Source organism: Mus musculus, chromosome 19, assembly GCF_000001635.26.
Source record: "Mus musculus strain C57BL/6J chromosome 19, GRCm38.p6 C57BL/6J".
NCBI classification, from domain to species: Eukaryota; Metazoa; Chordata; class Mammalia; order Rodentia; family Muridae; genus Mus; species Mus musculus.
The window spans coordinates 29,728,544-29,750,048 of record NC_000085.6 but is presented as its reverse complement, the minus strand read 5'-3'; the positions used below and the strand labels follow the sequence as shown (position 1 = coordinate 29,750,048).

Here is a 21,505-nt window from a genome sequence, read left to right as displayed (position 1 = left end):
AATAGGATCAAAGTAAACCTACTTTTTATACTTCCCATTATTCTCACCTTACAGAATACTTGAACACCTGTTTGCTATAGATAGATCTTTCCTGCATCATTTTAAATGACTGTTGAGAATTCCACATTTTGTAGTTAATGATCTACCCTCCTTGGTAGACATTTTGGCTGTTTTAGTATTGTTACAAATTGTGTGAAACAAATAGTTCAAATTAACTTAAAGTATAAAGATGCATTCACAGTAATAAAAGACCTATCTTAAGTTATCCACTTAGTTTAAAGGAGTTTTCTCCCTCAATAGTCATTTTTTTCAAGCAGGTCATTTTGTAATATCTCTAAACTGATCTAACTAGATAAGGCCGAGCAGTCTTATTTCCTTATAGGTTAAGAAACTATGGCCAGCAAGATGGCCCAGTTGAGTGAAGGCTCTTCCTGCCAAGCCTGATGCCATGAGTTCATTCCTGGGACTCAAAATGGGGTGTGTGTGTGTGTGTGTGTGTGTGTGTGTGTGTGTGTTTCTTTGACACAGGGTCTCACTATGGCTCTAGCTTGTCTGTGTAGCCCAGGCATGCCTTGAACTCAAAGAGATCTACCTACCTTTGCCTACCAATTACTGGAATTAAAGGCCTGGCTACCATGCCTTGCTAACTTAAAAAAAAAGAAAAAGAAAAAGAAAATTAAGTTCAAAGCTGGTAAATACGGGTCTGTGGAGATGGCTCAGCTATTAAGAATACTTGCTATTCTTGCAGAGAACCTGAGTTCAGTTCCTAGCACCCACAAGGCGCTCACAGCCATCTGCAACTTCACTTTCAAGGGATCTGAGACTCTGCTGGACTTTGCTGCACCAGGAACACTGTAGTATACATAGTATACATGCAGACAAAAACTTATAAGAGTAAATAAATCTGAAATTAAAACTGATTAAACAGCCTTTTCAATTTAATAAGACCATACAATAAAAATAGGAAACTCATTCATTGTATGCCAATGGGAAGATTTCACAAAGAATAAAGGACTTTGAAGAATAAGTATGTTTAAATCGTTTAAAAATGATTAATATCATGAGCAAAAGCATAGTTATAATTAATCAAGTTGGAAAAAATAGCACAATAAAAGCTTAAAAGTTGAAGTGTTAGAAGCCATTTGAGAGTATGTCTTTTGGGAGAGACCTCTTGTTAGTCATCCGATACTAATTTTAAAAAAATTGAATCAATATCCAAAGAGCAAATGAATGAGATTGATATAAGATGTGTCAGATATATAAAAAACAATTTATAGAAAACACCTGAAAAATAATATAATTCATAATATTTGGTTACCTCCCAGGGCCATATTTGTGAGAAGTTTGTAGAATTCTCTATTGATAGCACCTAGACTCTAACTATGTGTCTTCGTGGAACATATTTTTAGAATACCAACTAGAGACTACAAGTGAAAGAATTCTCTGTCTTATCAGTTTATTTTTTATAACTTTGCAGTGCTGGGAATGAAATCCAGGTCTTTATGCATATACCAGGCATGTGTTCAACCATAAAGCTACTCCATCCTCAAACCCATGCCATTTTTCAGTCCCTCCTATTTTTTCCTCAGCAGAATTAATATTCATGTAACACTATTAGCCTTATATATTATTTCACTTACTCATAAACATTCCAAAAGTAGATGGCTACTGTTGTTTTTATGTTATGTATGCAAGTGTTCTGCCTGCTTTTATCACCACACATCACATGAGTACCTGTGCTGGAGGAAGCCAGAAGAGGTGTTAGATCCACTGGAACTGGACTTGAAGAGGATTGGGAGCTATTATGTGGGTGCTGAGAACTCAACCCTGCACCTCCATGATAGTAGCAAGTGGTCTTAACTGCTGAGCCATCTTCCAGCCCCAAGATTCTATAGACATTCTTTAACATTAGGAACAGGAAGGTCTATTTACTTGCCCGGTGTTAAACAGCTAATAAATAGCAGGATTCAGAGAAAAAAAATGTGAAAAGATAATTAGGGTGCCATTAAATAGGCCTGAAAAGAAGCTGGTAGAGTTTAAATGAAGAGCTGGAAGATGGCTGTGAAGAGGAACTTAAATACAAATAAACAGTGCCATGTACCTTTTCTATTGCACTGGCAGGAAGAATGTCCTCTTAAGAGAGGTAAGTGTTCATGGGCTGGAGAGATGGCTCAGCAGTTAAGAGCACTGACTACTCTTGCAGGGGTCTTGAGTTCAATTCCTAGCAACCACATGGTGACTCACAACCATCTGTAATGGGATCTGACTGTGACAATGTACTCAGACATTCAAAATAAATCTTTTTTTTTTTTTTAAAAAAGAGAGCGGTATACAGAAAGTAGCAGAACTTGGCATCTAATTTTTATTTTTCAGTTTCTTCTATTTTTTTCCTCAGAACTAACATGTACCACTAAGTTAAAGAGAAAAATAATTGGATATTTAAGAGTCATATTGTGTGATTAGTAAAAGAATTGCCATTAAATGATCATTTTTATAAGCAAGGAGAATAATATGAAAATCAATTACTAAGATCAAATTGTTTACTTACAGCAGTCCAGGAACTTCTACAGATTAATATTAGCCTAAGACGTGTATGTGTAGACACAAATTAAACTCCATTTCTGTGGCTTGATATCCCAAGCACCACCCATATACAATGTCCTTGTGGGTTTGGTTTTTTTACTTTAACAGTAACTTAAGCCTTTTTACCCATCTACTTAATAATATTCATTAACTGAAAAACAAATGGGAGTATTTTAAACCACAGAAAGGTTAGGTCCAGAAAGAATTGTTAAAAGTCTTTGAGGCAGATGTGCTGGTGCACGCCTTTAATCCCAGCACTTGGGAGGCAGAGGCAGGCTAATTTCTGAGTTCGAGGCCAGCCTGGTCTCCAGAGTGAGTTCCAGGACAGCCAGGGCTACACAGAGAAACCCTGTCTCAAAAAAACTTAAAAAAAAAAAAAGTCTTTGAGTAGCCCACTGAGCTTAGGGATGAAGACATGGAAAAACAGGTGAAGGGCAGGAAGAAAGATAAGGAATAGAATGAAAGAAAGGAGAACTGAATTTCTAGTTCCAGTTTTATAAAGGACAAGTCATTGTGCTTCCGTTAAAGGATAATGTATCTTTAGTTATAATTTTCTTTTAGGTAGAATATGAGTTTTAAGTTGTTCTGAACCTGGTGTTTTAGAAAGCTTCATTAGGAATACTCTTGTAGCATTAGTTACAAATTGTTTTTTTGTTAGGATTGCTAAGATATTCTTTTTTTTAAGATTTATTTATTATTATATCTAAGTACACTGTAGCTGTCTTCAGAAGAGGGCATCAGATCACATTACAGATGGTTGTGAGCCACCATATGGTTGCTGGGATTTGAACTCAGGACCTTTGGAAGAGCAGTCAGTGCTCTTAACCGCTGAGCCATCTCTCCAGCCCCACTAAGATATTCTTATATGTTTTTCAACTACAAAATAACTTCGCACATCTAAGCATCAATTTTTTTTAATTCTGCTTATCTTTTAAACTGATTTCTGATTCACACACAAGTTTAGGTGTAGATTACATTTGGGTTTTTTGGGCCCGGGTGATGTGAGGCTTTGAGAGGAAAAGCATGGAGTGTGTGAAATAGAATTACATAGTGTAAGGAACTTGGACTTTGGAGTTAGAATCCCTGGGTGTGGTCCTTACTTACTGGAACTTGAGTAAGTTAACTAGTCCTTTTGATCTTTAGTTATCTCTAGTAACATTTTGGTTATTTCCTACTTCAACCTTTGTTTTGAGAAATCATTTATATAAAATCATTTTTAGTAAATATGTCCTATAGTAGGTTCCAGATAAACCAGATAAATTAGTCCTCTTATAATCACTATAAATGTTAGTCCCCCTGTGTCCACTGTTAAGTAAGTTTTACTTGCAGGTGCTACAGAGGATGGGGCCGTAGGATCTCATGTTCAAGAGCAGCCTGTGCAGTTTACCAAGACCGCTCTAAATAAAGAAGGACTAGGGGTAGAACTCAGTGGAAAGTGTTCAGAAGAAGCATTGTGCCCTTGGGTTCAATTACCCAGTGCTGAAAAAAAGTATTCATTACTCATTGTAATTTCAGGGTGGTCTTTAATGCAGGATGGACACAAGTTGATGAACAAGACCACTAAGAAATACCTTGCCTCTGTTGTTCCCTACCACTGTACTGTCAAAAGTTCTGATGAAAAATTGGGTCTAGTATTTAAGGATAATTTATTGGAAGCTATGCATTGTATGATCGATAGTATGTAATTTCTATCATCAGAAATTTAGCACCATGATAGACTTAATGTAAAAAAAAATAATGATAATAGCAGGGAACCTAGGAAATAACAAAAGCTATGAAGAAGCAAGGAAAAAAGATTAAAAAGTAAGATTTGCAGGGCTTGGTGAGATGGGTCATCATATCAGTTAAAGATACTTGCTACCAAGTCTGATCATTGAGTTCAATATCCAGAATCTCCATTGTGGAGGAAAGAATCAGAGAGGTGCTAGAACCTACATGCTGGTTGTTCTCTGACCCCCATAAGGCTGCTGTGGCACATGACTACCCACATAGATGAACACATGTGCACACTATATAAATCACTTTTTAAAAATAATGGTATATGCTTATAATTCAGCAGTTGGAGGCAGGAGGATCAGAAACTCAAGGTCATCTTGGACTCAGATTTCAAGCTATTCTGGGCTACAAGAGACATTATCTAAACAAATAAGCAAGCCTGATAGAGCAGTAAAAGAAAGGATTGAGAGAGCATTTCCTTTTGTTCAAATTGTGTTTTAAATGCCTTCCCATAAAATGTAAGGCAAATTTACTTTTACTTAGCAAATATTTTCCTATGAACCTTGTTAAGAGCACTGACTGCTCTTCTAGAGGTCCTGAGTTCAATTCCCAACGACCATATATAATGGTGGCTCACAACCACTGTAATGGGATCCATGTGTACTCATACATAAAATAAATTTAAGAAAAAAAGGAAAAAAGAAAGAGAGGCTGGGGAGATGGCTCAGCGGTTAAGAGCACTGACTGTACTTCTAGAGGTCCTGAGTTCAATTCCCAGCAACCACATGGTGGCTCACACCATCTGTAACGAAATCTGATGCCCTCTTCTGGAGTATCTGAGGACAGCTACAGTGTACTTACATATAATAAATAAATCTAAAAAAAAAGAAAATCTAAAACACTTTAAAATGATAAACAGAAAAGACATTTTCTTGACATTAAGAAAAGACATTAATAAAAGACATTAATCTTGGCATTAAGATTTCAAAAACTCCTTGAGTTAGCTCTGTTTTACAGACACTAAGAATTTAGTCTTTACGGTCCTCATAAACTAGTGTCATGTATATAGCATTTGTTGCACATTTAGTAAGTATTTATTTATTTTTATTATGTGTATGCATGTTTTACCTGCATGTATGTCTGTATACCATGTGTATGCAGTGTCTATGAAGGCCAGAAGACAATGATCTCATGGCAGTAGAGTTATAAGCCACTATATGGGATTTCTGGGAATAAACTCCAGGTCCTCTGGAAGAGTAGCCAGTGCTTTTAAAACCTCTGAGCCATTTCTCCAGCCCACCATTAAATAAATTTGTTATTTGATAATTACATACAAGGAGATGTGGTAGCTTGTATATTTGAGGCCAGCCTTGGTTACAGTGTGAGATCCTCAATATTAATATTAAAATAATATTAAAATTAGGAAAAATGCATTTTAGCATGTTCCTTGCCAAAACTGTGTGTATGTTTCATTTTGTGAAGTTAAATGCAAAGAAGTAGATAAATACTTGAGATGTATTCTAGAAATTGTATTCTTTAGGGATGAGGTATATTTTTCCTTATGATTTCTGAATGTACAAAGTACTAATTGCACATTAAAAGGATATGCTAACTATACTTTTTAAAGTTTGGTTATTAAATACAGCCAAGACCAGACCATTAGACAAGTGCAGGGTGGCATCCTAATGTCACTAAGGGGTTTCCACTTTTGGTTGAGCAGCCCATAATCTTTAGATAAAATGGTTCCCCAGGTTCCTAACTGCAGAAGTCACTGTTCAGGTAAGACTCTTTTTCTGTGTAGTCTTACATAAGCTGTGAATGTAGATTTTTAACTAAGCAGTAGTTTTGTGGCGTTTATGCCTATTCCTTTTAATAAACTCAACTGTTTATGCATCACCATGAGCACTACAATCATTTTGGTTCTTATATAAATAGGCAGCATTGTTACGTGTCTGTTACGGGCAGTTACAGTTTAACATTTGCTTTCACTGAGGCTTGTTTGATTCATGATTTTCATTTGGCTTCTAGCAACCATCTGTTAGTTAAAGTTTAACTTTCAAGGCTCTATGTAATTTGGTTTCTGTTAACAAGGTGCCGTAAACAGCATTATGAAGTTTTTCTCTTTTAATCTTGAAAGGAAAAAAATCCATATCTAAAAAAGCAATCACAAAGAAGAGGAAAACTGTCACAAAGTCACCTGCTGTGCCGGAATTTCAGGTAAATGTTTCAATATTGTCACCAAGTTTTTCCGTTTAATTTTTTGTTTTAGCTCCATTCCTTGTGAGAATGGCTGGATTTCAAGAAACTACAAGATGTATTTAATGACTTTTTCTAACAATGTGTTTTTCTTTAAAGTACAGATGTAGGCAAAATGTTATTTTTTTAAACCTCTTTATCTCTCATAAACCTTGGTATTTTTAGTTAAACCTATACTAACTTTTGTAGATAAAGTTTAATCAAGTATATATACATATATCTCTTTTCTTTATGTCCGTTTGCATGTATTCCTAAGTACACATAAACAAATTTCCTTTCTTCTAAAGGAAAAAAAATCATGTTTTGTACATAGTGATGCTACTCTGATAATTCATTCTTATGTAGTTTAACCAGTATAGAAATGGTGGACTAACTTGAAAGGTATTTTAACTTTTAACTATAAATAAACTATATTCAGTAAAGGCTAAATATAATAGTCTTTAAACATTTCTGCAAAAAAAGAATTTTTGCTGCCATATGTGAAGCACTAATGCTGAAAATAAGCAATCTCATCATAATTATGCTTTTATTTTTCTATTTATACAGTATTTTTTCAACAAATGATACTTGTTAAAAAAATTTTGTACTATTGTAACCAGGCCATTTCTAAAAGTTTTATAAGCTCATAAAATAAAAGTGATGTAATTGAATTTGTAGGTCTTAAGTAGTTATAAAATTATAGGAGGCAAGGAAATACTATATAGCAATATTATACTTCTATTTTCAGTAAAAATTATATTTAGGGGAAGTTGAAATTCATAAAAATTAGATATCCTTAAATAGTAAAAAGAAAATATATATTTTATAGTAGAATATTTTAATGACATTAGGATGACATACATCCTTTAGAAATTTTTACATAACCTTTATACAGGATATCCAGTAAAATACAGTTTACTGGATTATATATTAATTTGGCTGGAGGCCATCCTGCCATTCATTTCTTGTAACATGTTAATGGTATTCTATTATATCTTTATGCTTCCACTGGTCAGCCTGCTAGCCTTTGTTATTTCTCCCACTCTTTTTCTTCTGTTTTTTAATATAGAACTATATAGAACTTAAGACAAAGTGGTACATCCATTTTTGGTATTTTTGTAAGTGGACTGTGTGTAATAGTAATACAAACTGCATAAGTAATGCTTTGTACAGTTACAGGTGCTATTAGTGATATATGAAATCAACTCAGTGGGTTACATTTCTTTTTTAAGTTATCAAAATTTGTCAGAATATCACATATCTGGTCATGTATAATACCATGAATATGTATAGTTATATGTATTATATGAAATTTGGTTTTAGTTGCCTCTGTGTGTGGACATGCATGGTAAATTGTGGTTTTGACTCTGGCTCATAGAAATATGTTGGAAAACATTGTTGTAAGTAATACTTCTAGTCAGTTATTGACCATTTGCTTATTGCTCAGAAATGTAAGGTCAAAAGTACATGTTTCGTTAAGTTGAGCTGTTCTTCAAAATACATAAAGTCATTCCTTTCCTGGTTCTTAAGCATAAGAGGTAGAGGAGTACTCTGTGTGTGTGTGTGTGTGTGTGTGTGTGTGTGTGTGTGTGTGTGTGTGTGTGTGTGTGTTGTTCTTGTTTTTGAGTCTATATTGGGCTAAGGTAGATCTTCTACTATGTTATGAGAGCTTGAAACTGCCTTCTAAAATAGAGATAAAGAGGCTGGAGAAATGGCTCAGCTATGAAGAGCTTTTGCTGAACTTGCAGAGGACTTACGTTTGGTTCCCAGTATCTACATGGTAGCTCACAACCATCTGTAACTCCAGTTTCTGGGATCCAGCACCTTCGTCTAGCCTTGTGGTAGGCACATGTGTGGTATATATACATACATGCAGACCAATACTTGTATACATAAAGTACCAGTTACTATATAATAAAGTGAATTTTTTTCTTCCCCAAAGTCCTGGAAATCTATATAGCATCTCATATGTTAGTAATAAACATAATACTTTGTAGACATAAGTAGCCATTCTAAACTAAAACACCCATTCTTACTGCTGAAAATAAAGAAAACTTTGAAGCATAAACATTCCATTGCTTTTTAAAAACCTGACCTATTTACCAAAAGGCTGATCTTTTACTGATAGAAAATATGCTTAGAAATAAACAGTTTAAAGGTTTAAATTTTTTAAGTCTTTTTTTTTTTAAGTCTTAATGATCTAAAAAAGTGAAGCCTGTTTTGATCATAACTTCTTGGCAGTTTTTGTGTTGACTTGTTAAACGCTAGAAATTTGCCTCCTTTACTTGCTTCCTAAGAACTCATGTTTATGTGAACACTGTAAAGCTCGGAGTCAGAAAATGTCTTCATACTCATATTTAGAACATGCACCAGGGACGCTGAAGTAATGGCTTTGGGTTCATTTTGTGTGTGTATTGTAAAGAAACTAACAGTGTCTGTGTTACCTTTTCCTAAGAGCTATGCCCTTCCTTGTTAAAAGTTTATAAATATTAATAATATAAATATAAATAATATAAAGGCTGATGCCTTTATTAAAAGTGAAGATTTGTAGGTTTTTATCCTCCAAAAACCTTAAGTGAGTAATGGGTATCAGTAATGTTCTAGTTAAAACATGTGGACTCTGGAACTAGGCTGAGTTCGAATGCCAGGCACCACCTGACTGTTCTGTCACCTTAGCTAAGTTATTTAACCTTCTCTAAGTCCAGATCTTCATCTGCACAGAGGATGATAGCAGCCATTACATTGCTAGAGCTTTCTGTTCTAGCTCTTCTTAACATTCTATCTTCCAAATAGGCATAGAGACTTCTGTTAAAAATACTGTAAGTAGGAAAATTAATTAGGATTTTCCTTAAGAGCATCTATTGCTGACTTTAGCACTTTTCCAGCTACTTAGGACATTAAATAAGCCTTGGATCTGGTCATATTAAAATAGCACATGGTGGGAACTTGTAAGAATTTTAAAGTGAAAAAACAAATAATACACATGACCCACAGAATGAAAACTTAGACTTCCTTACACTAATATTTTAATTTGTATACAGTGGCATATCAGCAGAATTGTGGGATTTATTTTTTATCAGCATTAACTGCAAAAATAGAGAATATTTTTAATTTAGATGGTTAGAATATTAAGTTTTGTATCAAATTTAACAGTTACAATTTTTTTTATTTTGTAATATAAAGACTTTTAGACTCAAAACTAAATGTCATTTTTCCTAATAAAGTTGATTGCCCCCAAGAGCTGTTTTTTGTTCAGTATTTGGGACGTGTAATAGTATATAAATTCTCCTTTTGTGCTAAATTAAGTTAGAAAGTATTTTTTAACTTGATGTGTCAAGTCCCAGTAAATTCTACATTTTTAAAAATAATTAAAGAGGAGTTGGGAAAATGGTCCATTAGTGAGCTCTTTCAGAGAGAGGATCTGAGTTGAATTTCCAGCACTTAAATCGGGCTGCTCAGAACTGCCTGCCTGCAGCTTAGCTCCAGAGGATCTAGTTAGTGCTAGTGCCTACAACCTCTGTAGGCACTTGTACCCAACATGCACATCCACACACACACACACACAATTAGAAAGTAGTCAAAATAATTTCTTAGCATTTTAATGAGTAGGGACTGGAGAAGTGGCTCAGCAGTTAAGAGCACTTGCTGTTCTTCCAGAAGTTCACAGCGCCTATGTCATGTGGCTCACAAGTGCCTGCTACTCCCGCTCCACAGCATCTTGTGCCACCTTCTGGCCTCCATAGGCACTCCCATACTTGGTAGTCATTTAGACATATAATTAAGTGGCCTTACCATGTTTTTTTCTTTTCATTGGTAATCCCACCACATACAAATACACACAAAATACTTTTTTAATGATTATGTACTTGGCATCTGATCTATACATGTGATTCATTCTATGGGTTAAGTATATCTTCATAAAACAAATTGAGACTAAAGTTCAAATAAGTTTTTAACTTTCCTATGTTATAAAGGTCTATAGATTAAGTCATATTTTAATTGCTACTTCTTAAATTACATAATTTCAACTTAGGTTTTTTTTAATTTATAAATCGAGATTTTTTTTAACCTCTTTAAAACTTTTCAATTTTATTTAATTAAGGCATTAGAAGAACATGTTTAATTACATAGTATTGTTACATATTTTGTTAACTTGGTTTTTAGAATTTTTTTCATGTCAACTGAATATTTTATTGTTACTATTGTCCTTGCTGTTGTGGCATGGTGACCATAAGAAATATGTAATTTCCTGTTAGCATAGTCTTAACAACTATTAATATAATTTTGTTTGAATACTATGTAGATTTATAATTTATATCCTATAGTTTGTGTTATAGTTACAGATTTTATAATTGTAGGACCTTTTATTAGGATGGTAGTGAGAATGACTCATTTTGTTTGAACATAATTATTTTTACTTTTTACCATGATTTCCCCTTTGCTTTTAAAATATGACCTACAGTTTTTATTTTGCCTTATTTGGAAGTATTTTTCAAACCTAGTGTGGATCTACCAAAATGGCATGATTTTAGTGATTGAAGTTATAAGGAAATTTTTATTATGTAATTCTCTGAGATATGGTCATGAGATTCTTTTACTTACATAGTCCTTTCCTTTCCCTAATACATACATTCATGTATAATTTTTTAGTCAAAGAGACAGCATTTTAATACTGTCAGTGAAAATAATAATGAATTTTGTCCTAAAACTGTGTTGAATTGTTGCTTGTTTTTAAATGTTTCTCTTTTGTTTAGAAAGAGCCCTCAGCATATGGTCTAGTAGAGGAGTTTAGAATTCTGTAGTCTCTTCTACCAATGCGTCATCTCGGTCACTTCATATGCTGCTTTTAGTTCTTATGTGTCCATTGAAGATGCACCTGTTAGCCTGCTCTAAGCCACAAACCAAGTTACCTCATTTCAGTCCCTTTCGTGTGTAAACTGGTTGAGGCTCGGTCTTGATTCAGTCAAGTATCTCTCTTAGGTTCCCCCTGGGAAGGAAGGGCAGTAGTAGCCTCTGGTGTATGAAGGAGAGGTTCGGGGTGTGGTCTGGCCTAGACGGAATCCCAGCAGCTCAGTCTTTCTTTCCAACCCAGGAGGCCCTGTGCCTCAGCAGCGCTTTTGAAATTAATACTGACAAGAAAAGGACTTAATGAGATGCTTTTCTTTGTTCCTACTATTGTATTTATTCTGCCTACAAAAATGAATTTTTACTGTGTTGATTCTAGTTTTAATAGAATTATCACTTGAAATTGAAGACTTCATTCTTAAAAGAAGGAATTGAGTTATGTGAGACATACAGTTGGCATAAATCAAATTGTTTCTACTACAGAATTTTGTGATAGCTTTGCATGATTTTGTGTATTGTATAATAGGCATGCATTAGGTATATAAAAATATGAAGACTATGTTTGCATACTAAGAGTATAAGCCAAGCCTGGTTGTAATAGCACATATCTGTAACCCCAGCGCCTGGAAGGCTAAGACTAGCCTCAGCTACATAATTTTGAGGGCATCGTGCACTGTGTAGTGAGATCCTATCTCCACAACAACGGTTGTAAATTATTATATAGATATTTGAGTTATTTTAATGTACCGTCAAGATAAATATCACTAAAAATATTCTGATCCTCGTTTTTAAAAATTACACGTAGGACTTAAGTAAGGAAATTTACTTTAAGAACATTATCCTAAAAATATCCCACTCCCTAAACTTGGAAATTAATTGTGAGTTTTTATTTTCATTAGCTACCTAACACCAGAATATTTCAGTTTCTCAGTAGCTGTGCTAGTTTATAAAACACAGCCATTAAGTACATGACTACTCAAAAGTGCGATCCACTGACTATAACTATAAACTTGTCATATGTGAAACATAATAAATCCAAAACTATCAAGGTTCCCCTGCTGTATATGCACACTGAAATTTGAGAAGACTTGATTTATCACAGCTTATTAGCTAGGTAAGCCACTTAGAGGTGTTACTTCATATAGCTTTTAATGCTTTGGCCTCAGCTGTTTTACAGCAGATGGAATATAATTAGTAGTTTATGTCATGAGTAACTGAGAATTGAAAGATCTTTCAAGCTTTTAGGATGTGTTTAGTTTGTCGGGATTTAAAACATGCTCTTATCATTTTAAGTGAGATACCTAGAATTTAAGGAAAGTTACTGTGGGACTTGCCATAGGTAAGTGAAAATAAAAATCTATGCTAGGATATTAACCAATACACCAAGTTCAGTGGAAAAGGACAAATATGACAAAGCAGAAATAACAACAGACTGAAGGGCAAAGAAGTTTAAGTCGCCAGTGAGTACTCATTAAACCCACTGGAGAGCTGATGTTGCTCTGTGGCTTCATAGATAGACTAGAGGCTGAAAATGCTACCTAGCTGTACATGTTCTTACCTAGTTGACCAGTCTACTCTTTGACCATCAGCGTTTCTTTCATAACCAGATTTCGCAAATTAGACTATGTGATTTCTAATAATTATCAGTTATACTCTCCTACTATAATTCTGTGTAATATTTTCTACTCTGAAGTTACTTTTGTTTTTGTGTTTTGCAAGTACTCTACCACTGAGTACATCCCCAGTCCTAAAATTGTTTAATTTGGATTATTTAACTATTTACTTGCCCTGCTTTATCAATAAATTTGAAGTTTTCAGATATTTCTAATAAGTAATTTTTAATACTAATTATGGTATAACATGTGATAATTTTTCTTAATCTCTTAGGTTGAACCATTTTGCCATTTTTACAGATAAATACATGTAATATATATGTATATATATATAATTTTCTTAAGGTTTTAGTCTAATTTAAAGCAATTTCTGTCTCTTATTTTTAATTACTTAATAATAACTAGCAGTTATCTTGGCGATGCACTTTGCTTGTTACTTTCGTCTGATTTTCTAATGAAAGAATGTGCACTTTTTACGAAAACAGTAACTTTATATTAATGGATGTAATAAGCACATTGATAAAGGTTAGTGATAATTTATAAGTATATAGCATATTTTATTTAATTTATGTATATGACTACACTGTAGCTATCTTCAGACACACCAGAAATGGGCATCAGATCCCATTACAGATGGTTGTAAGCCACCACATGGTTGCTGGGAATTGAACTCCAGACCTCTGGAAAAGCACTAAGTGCTCTTAACTGCTGAACTATGTCTCCAGCCTGTGATTATAGCATATTTTAAATTATACAGTATAAACATCACAAGATTTTCTTGGATCTGAAATTTTTTGTCTACATAGATGTAGTTTTGCTTTTAAATTTTCTGTTTCATTTAAAAAAAATAAGTGATCTTAAATTGCTTAAATTATTTTAGGAAATGGTTAAATGTATTAAACTCACTGAACAAACACAATATAATTTTACAGGAACCATATGGAATAACTAGTATTTTTGTTAGTATTTCTTAATCTTCAGTTTATAAAACTTTAGTTAAGCCAAGCTAGGTCAGTCAATAGGTAAGAATTTATCATTTTGGTCACTTGCCAGTGTTAACCAAAGTAAAATAAAATGAGCCACACAATTATAGAAGGAAAAAGATACTGCTTTGTAAAAAATGTTTTTATTTAAAAAAAAAAGAAACGTTTTAATTAAAACCTGTTAAGCTCAGTTGGGCTGGGTGGCACAGGTCTGAAATCAAGCACTTGATGACTGAGCAAGAACATGCAAAGTTTGAGACAAGCCAGAGCTATATATAACACCCTTTCTCAAACAAAAAAAAAAAAAAAAGCAACAGTCAAAATTATTAAAGGCATGGCAAGAATATGTACTTAACTGTGTTCCTATCTTTGAATATATTGTACATATTTTTAGTTCTCCTTTAGCACAACTGCCAGCAGCAGCAACTTAGTTTGTTTAGGTTGCAAACCTGACGGCAAAAGGATAATGGCCACTTGCAGGCTTGTATTTCACCTGCTCGGAGACTGCCTGGTGGGATTCTTTCTTACAGATGATTCAGTAATCTATAAAATCTAATGAGTTTCCAGATCTTTGTCATTCTAGGCTGAAAGTTAATGCTACTAAGGAAGTTCAGGACCATAACACAAATGTAGCGGTGGGGATGTAGGAAGAGACTGCCAGTGTGAAACTTTAGCACATTTTCTATAAAGCCTGAAGTTCTTACATCATAACAAGTAAATATCTCATATATTAACCATAGAGCTTTCCTTGCTTTTATTATTGTGGAGAAATAGTTTTAATTTCAGTATATGTTAAATAATTCTGTTACCACATTTTGGGTGTTTTATATTATGTGTTATCAAGCTGTGTTTTTGTGTTTTGTTTTAGCTTATTTGCACTAATCTTGATGAACTCAGGGAATTAATCACAAAAATCGAGAATGAACTCAAAGATCTGGAAAACAGTAGAAAAAAATCGGTAGGTGTTTATCCAAAAGTTCTGTCTACTATTGTCAGCATTAAAATTCATTCCTGCTTTTTTCCCAAAGTTTTTAAAAATCTTGTTCTCCTAATTACATGAAAATTTACAATTAAGAATAGAAGCATTGTTTCTTTCATTTCTCCTGTGTGGTCTAATTTTCAATTTTAGTACAAAAAGATGGTATTGGGGCAAGAAGATTAATTTTCTTTGCCTGGTTTATAACAGGTATAGTCTTAGATATTATCCATATAGTATTGTTTCTAACTGGTAGCTTTTAAGATACTGTGTACCCTTGATTATGTATCTTTAATGCAAGGCTATTACATAGCAACAAACTTAATCATATGTAGTATTAAACAAATATAATCAGGCCCCTTTGTTTATTTCTACCAAGATGACTTCTAAAAGAACCATTACCAGACAGAAGGCTTTTAAGGTTTTTACTCTAGGTCTTAACAATAATTGAGCAATTAAATTCCTGAATTTTTCATTGTTCCAAAGAGGCTATATTATATATATGAACATGTTATATACATGCTCTCACTTGGTAAAGTGCTCTGCGTTGTTCATTATAAATAGATAGCAGCTACTTAACTAGCATTTATGTCATATCGGAAACACAATCATATACCAATAAGTATAGGGAGAAGGTATCAAACGTTTAAGAAAATCAGTCATTAAAATAAACTGTTTTCTCATGAAACCACTTGCTTTGTGCCTAGAACTTATTAATACAGATACTATAAAATATAAGTGACTCAGCAGGTTAGTAGTAACCATTTTACATACTGTTAAGAATGATATATTGGAAGTACTTTGAAGAGATTAGGCTTAAGTATCAGAAACTTCAGTCCTGCCTTACTGCAAAGAATGGAAAGACCTTAAGCATTTCAGAGTCTATCATATGATACATCTGAGAGGATCACTGTGGTCCTAGAGGTGAGGTAATGTTCATATTAGTCGTCAGCCACGTGTGGTGGGGCATGATTTTAATAGCAGCGTTCAGGGAGGCAGTGCTAAAAGAATGTCTGAGTTCAAAGCCAGCCTGGTCTGCATAGTGAGAACCAGGCCAGTCAGCACTACCTAGTGAGACCATCTCAAAACAAAACACTCTAGTCACCAGTTAACAAGATAAACCATATGGTTAGTATATCATCAGAAAGTAGGAAAACATTTCAGAAATACCTCCATTTAAAAATAGTTGAAACCTTTGTTTTCATATGTACTTTATGTATCTGGGAAGTCTCGTGGTGTGGAAGGCTGTTTTGTTAAAATTTACTACAGTAATATGTTCTATACCAAAAAAATTATGTGATAATATTTTCAGCCATAAAGGGTTTTTTTCATCTTATTTTAGTATTTTATGTCCATAAAAGGCTGATTCTTTAGTAGGGAAGGATTATCATTTTTATTATCATTTATCAGCATAAATGATAGTTTTACAGGAGCTATTGTTTTCATGTTTCATAACTAAGTAGACTTCTGTAAATCGCTCAGCCCATAAATACTACACTTAAACATTACTTTATATGATACAAATTTTGTTCCTACTGCATAGTTTTAAGCATAGTTGACTTAAGCATAGCGAGCACATATTACAGGAGAAAAATTTTTGCAGACCCTCAAGATTTTCTGCAAAGCCATCCTAGTGAAGTGGAACTGCAGTATAAGCATATTGCCTTCCTTCATAGGATGAAGTAGAAAACAAATTAAAGAAATGAACTAAGGGTTCGTGCCACTGTAGTCTTTGAGAGTAGGGTTATTAGGAAGTTTGAGGCTATGTAGAGTTTGATGGATTATATTTTGTGTCTCCAAACTTGTTCATGTCCTTTGTTATTACAGGTTGTTTTTGATGTTTCCATTCTTGAAGAAATTGGGTTCTTGAAACTGTACTTTACCAGGGATAATTTTACTGAAGTACCAATAGGATGTAAAGCATTTCCCCTGCTGATACTATCTAAAGGATAGTTTACATAAACAATTGTCTTAGCCAGTGCAAGTGACCGGTTTTGATTTTAGAATTTTCTCTCCCCACACATACCTATTTCCTTTACAAAATCTGATGTTGACGGTGATCTGTGTAAATTACAGAAGTTAACCTTGTATTTGTTTGATAGCATCTAAGAGTAAGATGCTCTACTTAACAGATTTTTTTTAGTAAACATACATTTTATCAGAAATCCTTATTTTTATCATTTAATGATGTTTTGTGCCCCCTACTGAGCATAATTTAAACCTCTCTGATTGACTCAGTGATCAGTTATGAATATCAGTTGTTTTATTATAAAATCTGTTGCTATTACTTGCTCTAATTAATATTCATCCATAAATTTTGAAGGGTTATTTTGGTATGTTTGCTTTTAGTCTGTTTTCTTTTTTTCCTCATTGTCAGGCTGTCTGTTGGTCATCACTTCTTATTGTGGTCATGTATTTGCACGAGTTGATACTGATTAGAATGGGATTTACAGTGAACACCATTGTAGGGAAGCTTTTTTATTTTTTAAATAAAATGTGTGGACTAGATGATAGAGATAGTTGCTGTGACACAGCTCTCACCTCGTGGGCTTCCTTTGCTATGGCAAGATGAGTGAAGATTAATATTTATCCCTCAAGAGGTTTATTATCAGGACTAACATAGTATTTAGAATCAAAACATTTCTTCCATTTAATATTGATTTTCATTTTTTTTACAATGAATAACAAAGAAGATGTAAATGTTTAGTTACCCATAAGTTTTACTAAAGTTAAAAATAGTACATGGGATATTGATTTAATTCATTAATAAACACCTCGCTGTTTCAGAGAGTTTCTTCTCTCTGGGGTTTTTCCAAATACCTTTTCTAACAAATAAGAAAGGCCAAGTATGTTCTACATCCCTGTAACCCTAGCAGTAGAGGAAAGGAAGGAGGGCCAGAAGGCCCAGGTTATCTTTAACTACATAGTGGGCTTGAAGCCAGCCTGAAATACATGTGACTTTGCTTTGGGGGTAGAAAAAAAAAAAACCAATTCCATTCTCTATCCAGCCAACGTTGCATTTACAAGGTTATTTTTGTTTTCTAATTACCAGAGTTTATATTATAGAGCACTTCATAGTTAAATTTAAAAGACTTTTAAAAATATCTCAGATTTTGCCATCAAACTGTTAATTACAATAGAAGGTTATATATAAATCCAGATTGTTTCCTATGGATTCTGCCACTCTGCACTTACAACTGCCTCAGCTTTGTCTAAAGTAAGGCATCTGGTTGAGACGGAGAGAAACATAGTCTGACAAGATCTTTTAATTTTTCTCAATCATAATTTAGGCTAGAGGAGTTTTTAGTATTCTCAAAGAGGAATCCTATTTTTTGCTGCTTGTGTTCTTGTGACTTTAGTTGAGATAAATTTCCATTCTGCTGAGTTATTTGGAAAACATTCTTTTAGTCTAGGAAATGTTTTAGTCTTCCTGGAAGTTAAGAGCATGAATGTTTTAATACATTTACTCAGTCTTGCTGTATTTGAAATTTGTTAGACATATTGCCTTCTAAGTAGTAAAAAATGGAAGATTTTTATCGCTCTTTTTTTGAAAAAAAGTGAACCTGTTTTTTCATTATTTGCCCAATTTATGCTTTGTCATAGTTTGTTCAAAGAGGCATCTGCCTTTAAGCAAAAATTCATGTATAGATTTAACATAAGATATTTTTTAAAGTCTATGTTTTTTCCTATAGTGAAGAATGCGCTCTTCACTCACTAGGAATATGACCTGCCACCCAGGTGTTTGTTTGTACAAAGCAGTGATGTATCACAGTGGTAACTGTTTACACCACAGTGTGCTTTTGTACTGATCTTAATGCTTATTTAGAAGTACAGCAGACGGTGATAGAGACATTCAACATGAGACGTAAGTGAAAACTAGTGAGAGTGTTAGAGAGAGTTTCACCTGGCAATGTTTTGGTGTGTGTGGTTTTTTGTTTGTTTGTTTGTTTGTTTGTTTGTTTTTTTGAGACAGGGTCTCTTTGCAGCCCTGGCTGTCCTGGAACTCACTCTGTAGACCAGGCTGGCCTCGATCTCAGAAATCCACCTGCCTCTGCCTCCTGAGTGCTGGGATTAAAGGCGTGCGCCACCAACACCTGGCTCACCTGGCAATGTTAAAATACTTTTGTAACTTTTTCTCTAGTACTGTGCAGTCATTTTACTGTATTATCAAAACTAGCACTTTTTCGAAAGGGACTGTTTAACAATACGGTCACAGTGTTATTTTATCTCCTAAACAGAATAAGCAGGACTATGGAAATGTGGAGGCAGTTTCTTACTAGATGTAGTATTAATTTTTTATTTGCTATTGCTTAGACTTTAGTTTATTAACATAGGTTTTGCTGATTTGGTTTGGTTTTTCAAGTCAAGGTGTGTAGCCCTGGCTGTCCAGGAGCTCACTCTGTAGACCAAGCTGACCTTGAACTCAGAGATCCTCCTTCCACTGCCTCCCAGTGCTGAGATTAAAGGAGTTCACCACCAAACCCAGCTAAAATAATTTTAAATTTTATTTGTGCTGTTTCCATTCATATGAATTTACATTCTTTGCAAGCCACTTTCAAATTGCATTTAGTTTTATATGAGCCATCATTGATCATCAGGGATCTACTGAACTATAACAATTATTCTCACTTTTCTTGAAATGAGAAGTTGGCAATTCTTTTCCATCATCGGATTTCTGTCTGTGGTGAGAAAGGCCTGTGATACAAGTCCCTTGTCTTGTGGTCCATGTTCCTTTCCATGTGCGAGTATTTGTAAGCAGAAGCATGCTGGAAAGCAGCATTCATGCTTTACTGTACTTGCCAATTTTTTTGCTATGTAATTTTTCAAAGGGTAAAATGTAATGTATTTACATTTTACATAACAACATAACATCACCTACAACATAATAAAATTTTCTTTTTTACAATACTTTCTCAATTTAAAAAAATTATGTTGTATTAATATATAATCTTTAACTTTCTTATTATATGATTCCTAATAACCTGTTTTGATTACATACAACAGTGCAAGAAAATCTTTATTTAAAAGGATGGTTTGAGTAAGTATTTTTACAGAACATCTGAATGTATTAATGTGCAGACATATCCATGATGATGAGATACTTAATAAACGTAGGATTTATTTGTTTTCCCCCTTAGGTTCCAATGTCCCCAGCATTAGTAGATTGCCAGCTCCCTCTTTGCAGCACCCTAGCCAGTGTTAAGCTGGCATTGTCAAACCCATCCCAGACTTCTACAGCAGGATGGAGTTGTTCTTTAGTTACGAGGTAAGTTTCCCCCATGCTCATTTCACATTCATTAAGATGCAGGTTTTCATTTTACAGTATTGTGTAGTTTTGTAAGTTTGTTTCTTTCCTCATGATTCCTTAGGTTACTGGTGTATTATACTCAAAAAACTTATAAAACTGCATAATATAATAAAGGACTTACCTTGTGACCATAGATCAGCTTCTTTTAATAATATTCCCCAGAGGGTCATTTTAAAACTCCATGGGTTTTAATGTCATACAAAGGGAGCTGGCAATCTGCAGATGCTGTGGACATTGGATGAGAAGCAGTGAAAGGTAAGCTGCAAATTTAGGCTATTAGCTTTTGTTTTTCTGTTGAATGCTCGAAATTCATTTTTCATGTTAAAGTTTATAATCTATTCATAAAAAAAAAATACTACTCTTGGTCTGGAAGGATGGCTCAGTGATTAAGAGCAGTTGTTCTTGCAGAGGGACCAGATTCAATTCCCATCATCAACATGGTGTTCCATACCACCGTAGCTAATTCCAGGAGACCCAGTGCCATCTTCTGACCTCCTTGGATATGAAGTACACACATAGTGTACATATACATACATGCAAGCAAAACACACCTAAAGTAAAATTAATAAATCTTTTTTTAAAAATCACTTGGACTGGAGAGATGGCTCAACGCTTAAGAGCACTGGCTGTTCTTCCAGAGGTCCTGAGTTCAATTCCCAGTAAAGACCTGATGGCTCACAACCATCTGTAATGGGATCTGATGCCCTCTTCTGGTATTTCTGAAGACAGCTACAGTGTACTTATTTATAAATCTTTTTAAAAAAATACTACTACTACTCTGTTTTTATTAAATTAACCATTAATAAATGTTCGTAATACTAAATTTATATAATGCATTTGAATTTATTGTTAAACTTTTTAATCCCTGAAAATGGTCAAGATTCTGATGATTTTAAAAAAAGGGTTAAATTTCCCTGTGTTCACTTACTTGTTTTAAAATCAGATTATATGTGTTACATATTAAATAATACACTAAATACATTTTTAGCAGTGCTCTAGCACTGTAGCACCTGAGTAGTTGCCCCAAATACCAATCCATTCTATTGATCCTTCTGTTTAACAGTTTTATTTTTAGTTCTATAATCAATACACATGAAGAATTTGCCTTTCTTTTAAAAATAATCAGTAAAATTTACATTAATAAAGGTAAAGGAGTCCTCTGTTTTTTTTTTTTTTCTTTTGAAACACACTCTGTAGCCCAGGCTGGCCTGAAACTTGCAGCAATCCTCTTGCCTCCAACTTAAGT

At 34.0% G+C, this 21,505-nt stretch overlaps 1 protein-coding gene across 16 annotated transcripts in view; it reads left to right on the top strand.

Moving 5' to 3' along the window:
* Window positions 1-21,505, top strand: part of 9930021J03Rik (RIKEN cDNA 9930021J03 gene) — a 92,147-nt gene that overhangs the window by 56,500 nt on the left and 14,142 nt on the right. For 8 of the 16 annotated variants that reach the window (XR_003952789.1, XM_017318194.2, XM_006527069.4 and 5 more), the window contains 2 exons: window positions 6,437-6,516; window positions 14,844-14,933. Coding sequence is in view for 10 of the 16 variants with exons in the window: in XM_017318194.2 (XP_017173683.1) it covers window positions 6,437-6,516; window positions 14,844-14,933 (170 nt within the window). In the remaining 6 variants the exon portion in view is untranslated. Of the gene's footprint in view, window positions 1-6,390; window positions 6,517-14,843; window positions 14,934-20,089; window positions 20,218-21,505 lie in introns of all 16 variants that reach the window. The other 8 variants (XR_001782588.2, XM_030250936.1, XR_003952791.1 and 5 more) reach the window with 4 other exon arrangements.